We start from the raw sequence: 14,426 nt of genomic DNA, 5'->3' as shown, positions 1-14,426 counted from the left end.
TGCGCCACGAGCGTTCGAATATTCCCGCCAGTGGCTCTGCAATGATGTCGGCCAGTGCCTTCAGCACCCTCGGATGGAGCTCATCCGGGCCTGCCGACTTAAAGGCATCCAGTTCTTCCAAGTGACTCTGCACCATCTCAGGATCTACGTATGGAAGTCTGGCACCTTGCTGCTGCCTCTCTACAACCCCAGTGAGAGACTTGTCGTGCCCCTCACTTAGGAACACTGAGGCAAAGAACTCGTTGAGGAATTCAGCCTTGTCCCCTCTGTCCGTCACCAATTGTTTCTGCCCATTTAGCAGGGGTCCTATTCCTCCCCGGGCCTTCCTTTTACTCCCTATATATCTAAAAAACAATTTCTTGTTGTCTTTTACTTGGGTTCCCATCCTCAGCTCCATGGTAGCTTTGGCCCATCTAACTGCCTCCCTACAAGCACGAGCAGAGGAGGTATATTCATCTTTAGTGATCTCACCTTGTTTCCACTTTTTATGTGCTCCCCTTTTGGCCCTTAGGCTGCCCTGGATTTCTCTGGGCAGCCATGGAAGCCTCCTGGCCCCTTTCCCTCTTTTGCCTCACTCGGGGATCGTCTTGCTTTGTGCCCGAAGGATCGTTTCCTTAAGGCACAGCCACCCTTCTTGGGCTCCCATCCCTTCAAAACTCCTACTCTGCAGTGCGTCCTTGACTAATCGCCTGAGTGCATTGAGATCAGCTTTCCTAAAGTCTAGCACTTTCACCCTACTAGTTACCTTACCCACTCGACATCTTATGTTGAATTCTATTATTAGGTGATCACTGTCTCCCAAATGGCTACCGATCTGGAGGTCCCCTATCATGTCATCCCCTGTTGCCAATACCAGATCCAGTATGGCATTCCCCCTAGTGGGACCATGCACCTCCTGTGTCAGGTGGAGGTCCTGTATACAGGTTAGAAACCTGCGTGAGCAATGGGACCTTGCTGTCTGCATCTTCCAGCAGATGTCCGGGTAGTTTAGGTCCCCCATGACTACCGCCTCTTTAGCTTTTATGGTCTCCAAGAGTTGCCTCAGGAGCCCCGCATCTATTTCTTCCCCTTGGTGTGGGGGTCTGTAGCAGACCCCTACAACCAAATCCCTTTCTCCTTGCCCCCCCATGTAGCCTAACCCACAATCCTTCTACTTCCTCAACCTTGGATTCTGTCTTGATGAGGGTTGATGTATATTGCTCACTGACATAAAGTGCAACCCCCCCCCCTTTCTTCCCCGACCTGTCCTTTCTGTACAATCTATAGCCCTCAATATGTACCGCCCAGTCATGGGATGAATCCCACCAGGTCTCTGTTAGCCCCACTAAGTCATAGGTGTTTAGTGCAAGCAGGAGCACTAATTCATCCTGCTTGTTCCCCATGCTCCTAGCATTAGTATATAGGCACTTGAGCCTTGCCACTGGTGCCTTTGCTGCCCCCCCGCTCCGAGTCCCAAGGGGCCCATTGTTTCTTACCTTCTTGTTTCTTACCTGTTCTGTAGTGCTGGTCTCCCCATGGCTTTCAGGTTCCCAATGCTCTCTTTCTTCAGGCTGGTCTGTCCTTGTGGGTACCACATGGTTTGGTTTGATTTGTGAAACTTGAGTGCAGTTAAACCCAGCTTTTAGCAACAAAGTGATCACTCACTGCTATTTATCAGTGTTTATTTAAGATTCTATTTGAAAGAACAGGCAAAATGTCATTTAGTGCAGAAAGGAGGAGAGGATTTACCACCTGTGTTTTTGTTAATTTTCGTTTTATGGCAGGTTCCATTTTTATGCAGCTGATATCATTATGCACAAATCCATTTGCCTGTGAAAGTGCATTTGTAGCCCTTCCATGGACCAACTTAGTGGTAGCATTTAATTTGACATTATTTATCAAGAAAAAAATAGTACATTTTAGGAAACATTATTATTTAAGAATAGCAGGAGAAGAGGCTTGACAGACTGAAACAATGACACTAGATTTAGCTAAAATAACCATTATCTCAAAAGCTGTAATGTCCAATTTTTTCATGAGAATTGAGGGATTCATCAGTTAGCTCTCCAGATGGATGCTAATAAGCAGATATGTCGATATCCTAGATGCTCTGTTTATATTGTCATAGTGTAATAATGAATTTTCAGCTGTTCTGGTTACAAAAGAATTGGACATTTTTAGTTCAGAGCAGAGGCAATTTTCTGATTTCTTCAGCAGTACAAACTGGTGTTAAGGTAGACATAAATGCTGTGTGTGGTTACTTAAAGGCCCCTTTACATCACCACGGCTGAATATGAAACCTTTAGTATAGATCAGTGTTTCTCAAACTTTTCAGACTCAGTGTACTCCTTGAAAAATGGCACCTTTTAAGTTTCACTTGATTTTTACTATAGAAAAATAGCAGAGCAATTCTAAAACAGATCTCAAAAATGTTTTTGATGCTATGGATTCCTATTTGAAATCTCTGGGTTAATTTTATGAGTCAAGTCACATGAAGGTGTTTGCATTCCCTAATGCTGCTAAAATTGCACGACACTCCACAGCACCCTAAAAAGTATCCTAGGGTGCTATGACTGAGAATTACTCATGTTGCTTAATATTTTATTCAAGAAAACCAACCATCATCTTTTCTCCTTAAAAACTCAACCTAATATTTGTTTAAAGATCTTTTTGCCGGTATTACATATGATTTCCTATTTTTTACTAACTACATGCTAATGTACACTAAAATTATGTATTTGTTACTCATTCAAATTTGATTTGATTGCATCAGAGAAGTGAAGTCTGCTGTAGTGAATCTAAGAAAACTCAATTTGGAAGATATTAGGGAAGCCAAAGCTTGTGAGAGCTTAACTTGAAAAAAATCCTTATTAGGAACCATTATTTTCCTTTATGGTGCCATAGTCTGCAGAATTACATGTCTTCTTAGCAATTTGCAATGTGAAATTACAGTAGTTATCTATATTTATCTTAGAAGCTTATTAAGTTAATAATTAAGTTGCTAAATACAGCTTGACTTTCCTACTTAGCATATTCTTTGCATTTCTCTATACCTATATATGTGATATAGCTATATACACTTAGGGCCATATTCTTTTCCACCTATTATATATGTGAACTTAAGTACAGTTGTATTCCACAATTGTATTGTGCTCCAGTCCCTAAAAAACAGTTAATATAAAAAAAAATTCATGGATCCTCTTGCTTTTTGCTGCATTTTTGTAACCTCAGTTTTAAGAGTCAGATGATGACATGTTACAAAAGTGGATACATTACATACTCTAGGGCTGGGGACAGACATTCAAAAAGCCTGATCCTGAATTCATTCAATCTTTGCAGGTTAGTCTAACCTGGTGAGGCTAAATCAGTTTTGTAACTGGAAAGACATCCCAGAAATTCAGGCACATGTCTGCAGTGGCTCAGGCTAGAAGCCTAGGGGGTGCTAGAGCAGCCCTCCCTTCCACCGCATGGAGCTGAGTGGGGGGGTATGGCCAGACTCTGGCAGGATGCTGTGATTAGCCCAGCAGGGAATTGATAACAGTGTGCGTCACCCAATTAAGAAAATAACATTATCTGCTACTTCTTTATGCTGCCTGTTGATTTGGCACCAACTATAGCCAGCATATGGTCTGCTAGCTAATGCACAGACACTTCCTCAGGGAGGGGGGAATTCCTGCTTAACAGGGAGTGGTGAGGGGGAAGAGTGGGGAGCTGCAGCCAGGAAGCAGAGGGAAGGGGCCAGCTCTGCTGTGGAGCAGAGAGCTCTGCCCAGCCTAGAGAGAATGCCAGGATGCTAGGGGTGTCTGGTAGAGCTGCATGAAGCTTCAGTAGCTGATTCAATTTAAAGGAAATTCAGCCCAATTCGGGGACCGAATCTCTGAATCGAATCAGACGACCAAGTAAAAGCTCCAAATTGATTTGAAGCATCCAAATTGATTAGGAAAAGCTTTGGGAAAGATTCAGCCGATTCAGAGATTTGGCCAAAAAACTAAACAGGCAGCTGATACAGCTGCCTCCAGCTGGTAAATCTGTTGGGGTTCGGGTTGGGGGCGGTAGAGCGGGGGAGGGACGGGGTGTGAGGGAGGAAGGGATTGGGGCTGGGATAAGCTGCCCAGCTGGGGTGGGGGGGGCATTGGATATGGGTGCAGCAGCACTGGGAGCAGAGACTTTGCCCTACTGCCACTTGCCCAGCCAGGGCAGGAAGCGTAGGATGCAAGTGCGGCTTGCTCCAAGTGGAAGGCGGCAAGTGGCAGCAGGGCATAGCCCCCACTCCCAGCACTGCCTCACCCACATCCTGCACCCCTGCACTGGCTGGCAAGCGGTGGCAGGGCAGAGCCACTGCTCCTAGCCCTGATGTGGGCATGGCAGCACTGGCAATGAGGGCTATGCCCTACTGCCACCTGGAGTGAGCCGTGCCTGCATCACCCCCTCCCCCCCACACTGGCTGGGGAAGTGGCAGCAGGGCATAGCCTCCATGGCTCCCCCCACCAGGACAGGGACAGGCGCAGCTGGAGAAACCCCCATGGCTGCCCTGCCCAGCCTCATCCCCTGTCCAGCCCAGCCTCCCGCCACTTTAAAAAAAAAAAAAAGCCCCACACTCGCCAGCTCTGGCAGTGGCAATTGGGGCCTCTGAAGGATCATGGCAGAGCCCCCCTGCATAGTATGGTACAGTGGGTGGCAGCAGGGATCACCCCCCCTCACACACTTGGAACCTGCTTGGCAGCTGCCCCATGGCACGGGTGCCAAGCTGTGTTGCACACATGCCATGGGGCAGCTGCCATGTGGTTGCTGGGTGGGGGGGATGATCCCCACTGGCCCCCATTGCCCTGTGCTGTGTGTGTGGGGGGGCTATGCCATGAGTACCCAGAGGTCCCAATTGCTGCTCCTGCAGCTGGTGAGTATGGGACTTAAAAAAAAAAAAAAAAAAAAAAAAGAAGTGCTGGGACTAAGCTGGGGCCAGGCGGGGGATGGGGCTGGGCAGGGCAGCCATGGGGTTTTCTCCTGTGGCTTCCCCAACCCAGGGAGAGGCAGGCACAGCTGAAGGAGTCATGGGAGAGCCTGCAGCCACCCAACGTGTAGATGTGCCCTATGAGTATTAAAATACAAAAGGCCTGATCCCCAGCTGATTGGCTTTTAGTGACGATTATTAGCGTCAATGAAACCACACTGATTTTACCTGGAAAGAATTGTAAAGTTTAAATTATGGTATGGTAGCACCAGTTTTACACTGCTATAATGCCATTTATATCTGTAGTCCTGCAGTGGAATCAACTGGAATGGAATGAAGAATGTAAGGGTTGAGATTTTCTAATTTTTCTTCTTTTTTTTTCCTCCCCTTCCTCCCTCCCTCCTCCACCTCCCTCTCACCTTTCCCCAAGCCTATCTAGTTAATACATTATAGAAGCTGTTATTCAAAGGTAACTCAAGGATACTGGAATTAGAATACATGTTTTTGCTCCCACTGAGTTTGGTTGTGCTGCATATAAAAATTACATCCTTCAGTTTGTTGTTTTGTTTATATATTTTACCTTTGAAATAGTATCTTATCAATCATTAAGTGTTCCTAATTGCACAGAAATGAGACTGTTTTCAATAAATAATTCCACTTTAATGGCAAAGTAATAATTTAGACAGATACAGTGTGCACACCTGCAAAAAAATATATGCAAGCTGGTTTACAAGCTAGAGGAACAATAAACCAATAGAAAATACATCATCCAGTTAAATCCGATGACACCAATTACTTATTATTAGGGCTTTACAAAGACTACAAAACTTTTCAGATGATTTATTTCACTGTTTCTGTCTATTTACATGATATGTTACATCAAAAATGTACAAAATATAAAATGTATACAGACAAATGCTTCACAAACATTTTTAAGTTGTAAACTAGGTGGACTCACTGAGATGTACTGCAGGAAGTTCTGTATATGATAATACTGTGTGTGTTTGTGTGTTAAATATAGCAGGAAATGATTTGCAAGGTTGCTCAGACCACATACATGCTCTGTTTACTTGCACACCTCACGCATCCATATAACACATGCAGATTATTCTGGGAAGGATGAATGAAGAAAATACTTTTGCCATAATCTTAACTGCCACAGCATGGGCTCAATATGTCTGAATGCCGGTCCCAGGCAGGAGGGGCAGAGCCACTCTTCAGCATCACTCAGTCTCCAGCTGCAGCTTCAGAACTATAGTTCAACTGATCAGTGGCTGTAATAAGGTAAAACCTGCAAGCCAGAAGGAAGTACTTTGCTCCATCCTCCTGGGTTAGCAGAGAAGCACAGCTGATGGCAGCCCTACGTGCTTCAATTGTGGTGCAGAAAATCAGCATCCCTACTAAGACATGCATCCCAATATTGAAGGATTGATTTTTTTTTTGGTGGTGGTGGGGGTGGGAATTGAGGTGCCTGTGGTATGCAAGTAAATACAGTAATAAAGAGCAGCTGTTGTTTTACTCAGTTGACAGATACATGTGATCATGGTTCAAACTAGAAACTGATCTAGGTTTGGGGCCTGACCTCAGACAGACTAAATTCAGTGTGCATAAAATCAGTTAGTTTGTACTAGGGCAATAGCACCGTGTAGGAACCTCTGTATTCAGTGATGCAGTTAAGTGCCATTGAAAACTGCATTGGTTTCTTTGTTTTACAGCAAATGACCACAGGGTGGCCATAAAGAGTTAATAGCACCAATTACACATCCTGAAGGTAACATCCATTTAAGTGTACAAGTACCTGTCTACACAATGCCATAGCCCTTAGATTACTTTTTTTTTACATTATTTTAACCAGTTGTCTCTTGTGGCAATAGCATTTCCAATTACTCTGCACAGTTTTCATGCGATCTGTTTGTAGCCTGCCATGACAGATGCACTTAAAACAGTTTCATTTTTTCCCCAAGAATGTATTGGCTTCAGACACAAATTGAAACATGCTCACTGTAGCATTGATAGCTCCTGCATAGTCAGAACAACTGTAAATACAGGACAAACACACCAGGTAAGAAGAGCTTTAAGGTTTGCATTCTGTATTTGTTTGCAACATACAGGAAATCTCAGCAAGTGAAACATCTCTTAACACCAACAGGATAAAATACAATTTTTGTTTGTTTGTTTGCTTTGATTTGTGCAAGGCATTTTGTATTTACAATACCCACCCAGTAGACTGTGCAAAACCAACCCACTTTTACAGTATAAACTCTTCCTCTTCCACAGTGGACTTCACTGCTTCCGTGTTCTTTAATGTTGAATTTCTCATGTACAACAATAGCAATCAAAACAACATGCTAAAACTAGAAAAAGGAGAAAAAAGAAAAAAACAAATATTTGTGCTCATGCTGCATCAAGTGCGTCCAGCTCTGCTGGACAAGAATTCGAAACATTTAGCCTTCAAAAAATCCATTCCATAGGGCTGAATGGATTTGAACCAACTTTCTCAGCTTTTCAGGTGGTCATGGAAGTGGGTTTTGGGTTTCTTGTATAATTCTGAGGGTAGGCAGAGTAATCTATTCACAAGATAAAAATACTATATAGCAACTGTTCTTTCTCCTATCCATTTCTTTAAAAAATCATGATATACAGATATGAGGCTACTGTGTTAACTGACATTATCTCGTTAGTAAATGAAAAAAAAGCAGTGTAACTTACCAATGGTTTAGGAATTAAACCAACTGTAAAACTGTTCTAGAAATCTGTTTTAAGGCAGTGAGACAGCACCATAGGAAATGTTCCTTCTTTCACTGAAAAGGCTCAAACAAATGAAGCCCTAAGAAGCCTTTAGTCAGTGTTGCTTAATAATTGGTATAAAACTGTTGTTAAGGAGTGGGCAAGTGGTTAAAAAAGACCTTTGTGGTAAAAACAACTTTATAAAATCTGTGATTCATACACTAAAAACTTGATGGAGCGCATCACTGTGACCATGGCAGTTAGAATTAAATTGGCACTTATCCAGCATATCACAGTAGTGTTTTCTGGTGATTGCACAATACTGTTTGTGCTTACTGAGTTCCTATCATCCTCTTTGCTTTCTTTTGGAATGGGCAGTACAGTACAATACACACTACTGTAGTCCTGTGACCAGCACCATGTGGCACAACAGAGGTTAGAAGAGGAGCAGAAAACCACATTGCTAATGCAGCACCTTAGAATCAACTAAAGTTAAAAACAAAAACGTTTGCACTGTAAACTTGTAAAGAGAGAGGGAGAAAACAAAATATTCCAGTTTGGCTAACACATGTGCAATCTGCTTAACTGCCCTTCATTTAGGGCCCTTTCCAGTTGATTCATGGAGTCTCACTTGGCTCCGCTGATATTGAAATGCCTTGAAATTAAATTAATTCAAGCTTGCCACTTCAATTTTTCTTCCTGACTTTGCAGAGTTAAATCTCCTGCCTACCTACAACACACCGTTCTTGTTCAGCAATCTCGGAGTGCTGCTTTAATACTGGCAGTGGTCTAGTGGAAATAATTTTTTTACCATAATCCTCTATGAAGGCTTGTCCCCCCACACCTCCTCTAGAGAGTTGATTCAAGGGATGAATCCAAAATATCGTCATGGTGGCTGGTGCTATCACTGTCACAGCTTTGTGCACTCGAGTAATTGGCTGCTTCTTGGAGCCTCATTAGCATATTCATCTGAAAAAGAAGTTACAGCAATATTTGTGTAATCACTGTTGCAGTTAATGGTTAAAAATTAAGCTGTCCTGCTATACAGGGCGTAGGTACCTAGAGTGAAAGAAAGGGTGAACTGATCTCAGGCAGGGTGAAATATCAATGGCTCCTCCCGGCTTGTGCCACTTTTGGTGCTTTCTGTCATTTAAATACACGTATGAGTTTCAAGAGCCATAGGGCTATAACAGGGCTGTGATAGCTCTATAATTCAGTGGTGTTAAATGGCTGCAGCTGCAATAATGACAGGGAAAGGAAACCATTTCGTAGCTGGACATCTGGGTCTGTATTTGGAGACAGTCAAGCCTCCAATAATTTTGTGGCTGGTGGAGCAGAATACAATAGAAAAGCAACTAAAAACATGACTACATAAACATACACCTTTCGAAAGAGTGGGAGAAGGGTGGGGTGGGCTGAAGCCAGCTGCTTCATACAAGAGCACCATCTGCTGTTCAGGACCTGACCTCAGCAAGAGGAATAGCAACAGAAACAGCAGACCACAGTTCTGAGAAGAGGTAAGGCAACAACATAATTAATTTATATATTATCAGAGACTAGTACATCTAAAAAAAACCCTTAAAATCCAAAGCTAGCCTCAGAAAATTGCTTGGATGCCTGATGTTTAACTCTAAATAAACTCTAAATAAAAACAATGATGATCAAGTGTTCTTCACATCAAGGTGTTCAATGTGAATGCAGTTTAAATGCAGTGCCTCAACTGAGTGGAACGATAAACTCCTATTGTAACAATAATTATTCAATAGAAAATAAGGAAGAGTGTTTTGCTAAAGCAAACTGTTTTTTTCAAATTCGCTTAGAGACCCTTAAATCTTTGCACATGCCTGCACAATTGACATCTTTCTGTAAAAGTTTAAACATAGTATTATGGGCACTGTCATGTAGTCTGAAATCCCCAGTTCAGTGCATCTCTGTGTTACTCATCTTATCTCTCTTTAGAGACCAGTCTAAAATTCTATGTTCTAGAGATCTGACTGTGTAGTCAAAATACACCCTCCTGTTGGTTTAAAAGCAGGTTCAGGAGCAAGTGCTGGATCTAGGGGAACTAGAGGATCCAGACAGCAAATACTGGGAGAAGCCTCAGCATCTCTTAGTGGGCTGTGATAAAATTGTATAAATATCTGCACACTGCTAAGTGGAAGGGAATGGGGGAGTCATAGGTAGGAAGTTCATTCAGGGTACAAATCCAGAACTGTGAAAAGGCCTATTGTATTTATGGCATGGGAAAGTATGGGTCATGTAAGCTAATTCCCTATGTTATCTCACCTGCAGGGGCTAAGGATTCATTCCCTCAGCACTGACGTAGTGCAGAGGATTTTCCCCAAAGAAGTACCATGTAGCAGACTGCCTAGGAAAACTTGGCCAGCTCAGAGGATGCTTAGCTGGCCATAGGAAGTTAAAGGCTCCTAGGGAGAGGAGTGGGAGTTTGGCAGAAGAACCAAGTCAAAGACTCTCCCAGGGTCTGGTAAAAGACCCAGAGCTGCAAGGTTGGAGGCAGCAGTACCAAGAGACCAGGAGAGGGAACTCGCAGACCTGAGGTCTCTCCTCAGGCTTCAAGAAGGTGAAGCCAGATTTGTGCTGCTCCCTGAGTGCTACACTGCAATCTTCCTTCTCTTGCCTGCATGAGTTTCCTTGCCCTGTGTCATGATGCTGCTGCCTCCAACTTTGCAGCCCTGGGTTTTTTGCCAGACCCAGGGAAAGTTCTTGGCTCAGTTCTGCCACCACAAGCCAAACACTCTCTCAGTCTCTACCCCCTAGCTCCTCTCCATAGGAGCATTTCACTTCTTGTGGCCAACTAAGCATCCTCTGCAACTGATCCAGTTCTCCTAGGCAGCCTGCAACCACTTCTGACTACCTGCAGCTGGCTGTAGGCCCCACAAGCCTGCAGACTCCTCCAGCCTGCAGTCTGCTGCTACAATCCTTTGTCAGCCAGCCTGCCACTTACCCTTTCTCTTTAGGGCTTCCCCCCTTTCTCAGGATATTGTACTTGCTTAGTTGTGGTCAGGGTATCTATACCTATACATCATGAATTAATGTAAGGACAGACTACACAGTGAAATGTATAAAATAATATCACTATAACGTGAAGGATTTAAGATTCCATTATCACAGTAGGTAATTGCAAAGGAAAACATCTTTGGGTATATTTAAATAAAAAAAATACACTACATTTATCGTAATTACCTGTGTTTTTCCTTTCATATTTTCAACAAGTTTGTTTCTTATACAGTAAGTAATGACACCATATAAGTTGTCATGAGATGTTCTTGGGAATGGGAAGAATACTGAATTGCCTGTCTTACTATGACTGTCAGTGGGATATTAGGCAAGTCACTTAATCTTTATTTCTCAGTTTTCATGCTGTAAAAATTGAGGCTCTGTTGAGAATAACTGATAAATGTGTATAATGTGTTCTGATGTTATAATGATGTATCCTTAGATTCATAGATTGTGAGGCTGGAAGGGACCTTGGGAGATCATCAGGTCCAGCCCCAAATTTATAAATAATAGCATTATTAAAAAGTAATTAAGTGGACAAGTTATGCTGTTATTTCCTTAACTTCTGCATTGCTAGGATCAAACTCATTATAAAGCCCTTCCTTCTCCCCCATCTCAAAAGTTTCATTCTTACCAAGGGATCTCCTTCTGTGTCACTTTGTGGAATGTGCTTTGATGTTGTTCCTTCTTTTGCAAATGCATAGCCTTCATAACCCACGTCTTCTGGCCTTAACTGAAGTAAAGACGGCCAGTCATGCTGAAGAGATGCAGAACTCCAAGGGTAAGTATCTGCTACCCACTTTGAAGGATCCTCCCATGGTGCTCTTTTACCATACATCTAAGTTATGGACAGAATTAATATATTTATTTAGTCTGCTGTTTTCCATATATTGCTCTTCATAACACTAGAAAAAAAATCAAATGTATCTAAACATTTTTACAGCAGGGACTACATAACTGTTGAGCCAACATTTCAGAAGGGCTCATCACCCATAGATGTATCCACTCACTCAAAAGAATTTACTTCCATTTAGGCACCTAAATAAAGTGATTGTATTTTCAGAATGCTCCACACTTAGCAGTCCCTCTTGAGAACTACAGGAAACTTCAAAAGAGATTTGCTAAGATGTGAAGTGGAACATTTGGAAAAGGGGAGAGAAATTTTAAAATAACTTTTTTCAAGGTGTTTTGAAAGTAATGAAAACCTATTTTAAATGACCTCATTTTCAAACAATGGGTAACCAGGGCTCCATGAAGAATAGAAAGAAAGAAGATCCAGTTATACAGAGCTTAGGGGAGCTGTATCAAGGCTCTCTAATGCTGAACAGGTGTACTTCTAATAGGTTAAGAGAAGAAAATCACTTAAGGCTAAATCCACAATGGGAAATTTGCTTAGCTTTGCCAAGGTTCTTCTTAAATTCCCTGTTGTATACTAGATTTCATAATCCCCCCCATTTAAAGCATCCAGACTCCTTATGGAATATGTAGGGAGTGGTGGGCACTTGAGAACAGTGTTCACAGAGCCCAACAGGCTGCATGGGGAATCGACCAAGCTCAAAACTGCCAAGGGAATGCCTCTCAGAAAATTAGACACCTAAGTCCAGGCTGGAGACAAACATGTCCCTCCAGGTGGGATTTGCAGCCATTAACTTATTTCAGAATTAGTGCCTAAGTCAGGCCAGTCCTTTTTTTCACAAGGAACCCTTTCTCCTCCCACACCACGCCACACCACAGCTCGTGTGTGTGTGTGTGTGTGTGTGTGTGTGCGCGCGCACGCGCAGATGTCTACCCTGTGTACCTAAAAGTACAAGCCCCTTCAATCTGAAGCAAAGACTGGAACCTTGGGTTCAGGTGAATACAGCAATTGCCAGACAGTAGTCACTCTCACTAATCCTCTGTCCCAATTAATATTTAATTATTTAATAAAAAGTGAAACAGCTTCAGTAGGCACTCTCCCAACAGCTGGAGGTTTGGGTTCAAATCCCTGCTCCAAATCAGGTCAAGGAGGGACCTGAATCTGATTCTTGCATATCCCATGGACTACTGAATAAAAGCATCCTCCTAGCCCAATTCTGTCAACAGTTAGATAGGTAGAGGAACACCTCATTTAACATAGAACAGAATTTAGGTGCTGACCAGTATCAAAACTTGGCAGGTTGTACATGCCTAGTGGAAGAAATTTAGGTATCTAGGGGTACATCTACATGAGATGTTTACTGCAGTTGCCTAATTATCTCTGTAGTAAATGTCTCAGCCTCTACACATGCAGCCCTACTAGGCTGCAGGAAACTCATCAACTCCACAGCAGGATAGCACTTGTAAATTCAAGTATTATCCTGCTGTGGAGCTTTTTCATGTGTTGCAATGCATGTGTACATGCTGATGGGGCCTGGCTAAGGCTTCAGGGTGCTGGCTAGCTAGCTCTGCACTGAAGCACCCTTATGCCCCAGCCAGCCCCTCCACAGCATGTTGAGCCAGGTTAGAGCAGCCTTGGGCTGGCAGACTGACCCTGGGGATCCCTTCCAGCTGGGGATGCTCTGAAAACAAAATGTGCTGTGGTCCTGGGCACACGTATAAATGTGGTGCCCAGAAACAATAAATTCTGGCACCATATATGCCAGAGTTTATTGCATCACATTAATATGCACATGTAGATGCACCCTAGGGAACTTAGCTGCCTCCAGATTTAGATAGCAGGGTTCTGAAGATCTTAATTTTGGAGTTAGAAATCTAGTCTGATGGATTGGCACCTACATCCCTTTGTGAATCTAGCTTCTTTTATTTTCAGATTGCTCAGAGACTCCTAGAGAGATTCTGACACTCTTGAGTCTTTTAGAGTCAGCTTTCCTAGACTCATTATGCTTCAGATAAGAACTTCTGGAAGGGAAAATAAAACATTAACCAAGGAAGTCAAAAGGAGTTTTGTGTCTTTATGTTAATATGTTTATGGTTTTTAGGCAGTTTAAAGTATCAAAGAATTAGAATGGTTTGTGGAAAACCAGCATTTTCTTCTGCAGTTGTCATTAAAAGAAAAACCCTAGCCCTTATATCTGGGAAATGATTGACCCAAATGTAGCACAGATGATTTCTAGGTTTTTGTACCAGGCTAATGAGAAGTATTTTAATATTATCAAGGTGCTCAGGAAACAAACAAAACAATCAAGGAAGATGACTCATTTTAATACCCTAAGCAGACAATGAGTGATTTATGGGTGGTGCAAAGGAGAACACTACTGCTTTTCTCTTATCACTCTGAACCCTGGTTTAATAGCACCAGTAATCTAAGAATGAGCATACCTCTACCTATTTGGCATACTATTATAGAAGGCACAAGCACTATTTGATTGTAAGTAAAATGAGCAGTTTTAGGAAAGTGAGCTGCTTCAAGACAATGGGCTTCTAAAGACTGTGTCTCAGCAGAATATCTTTGGCTAGTTCACAGCAACTCACATCCTACCAAGGAAATGACTGCTTGAGTGTCAGCTGTATCAGTAGATGTTTGACAAGAATTACTTTTCCATGACAGGTCTCTCCAGAGAATGGAAAATTGCAGTACACAAACAGAGAGCAAACAAAAAGGGGCTAAATAGAAAAAGGTTAAAAAAAAAAGATCAGCAGACAACCAGAAATAATTTCAGGCTGCAAGACTGTTTCAGACGTGTGCAGTCTGTGCAATACCAGTTTATCTACAAGCAAAAGCCTAAAGCAGAGTTGGCTAACTTGAGGCAAGTGTGCCACTAGTGGCACAAGCAGC

The 14,426-nt window shown here is 42.7% G+C and overlaps 1 protein-coding gene across 5 annotated transcripts in view; it reads right to left on the bottom strand.

Moving 5' to 3' along the window:
- Window positions 1-5,565: 5,565 nt before the first annotated feature.
- Window positions 5,566-14,426, bottom strand: part of NAV3 (neuron navigator 3) — an 878,534-nt gene continuing 869,673 nt past the window's right edge. For all 5 annotated transcript variants that reach the window (XM_059726114.1, XM_059726111.1, XM_059726112.1 and 2 more), the window contains 2 exons: window positions 11,307-11,510; window positions 5,566-8,623 (listed from right to left, as the gene is read on the bottom strand). In XM_059726114.1, the coding sequence (XP_059582097.1) occupies window positions 8,504-8,623; window positions 11,307-11,510 (324 nt within the window). In that variant the 3' untranslated portion in view covers window positions 5,566-8,503. The remainder of the gene's footprint in view (window positions 8,624-11,306; window positions 11,511-14,426) is intronic.

This window comes from Alligator mississippiensis, chromosome 4, assembly GCF_030867095.1.
Source record: "Alligator mississippiensis isolate rAllMis1 chromosome 4, rAllMis1, whole genome shotgun sequence".
NCBI lineage: Eukaryota > Metazoa > Chordata > Crocodylia > Alligatoridae > Alligator > Alligator mississippiensis.
Note: the sequence above shows the minus strand (reverse complement) of the source record. Positions and strands in the feature narration are given on the sequence as shown.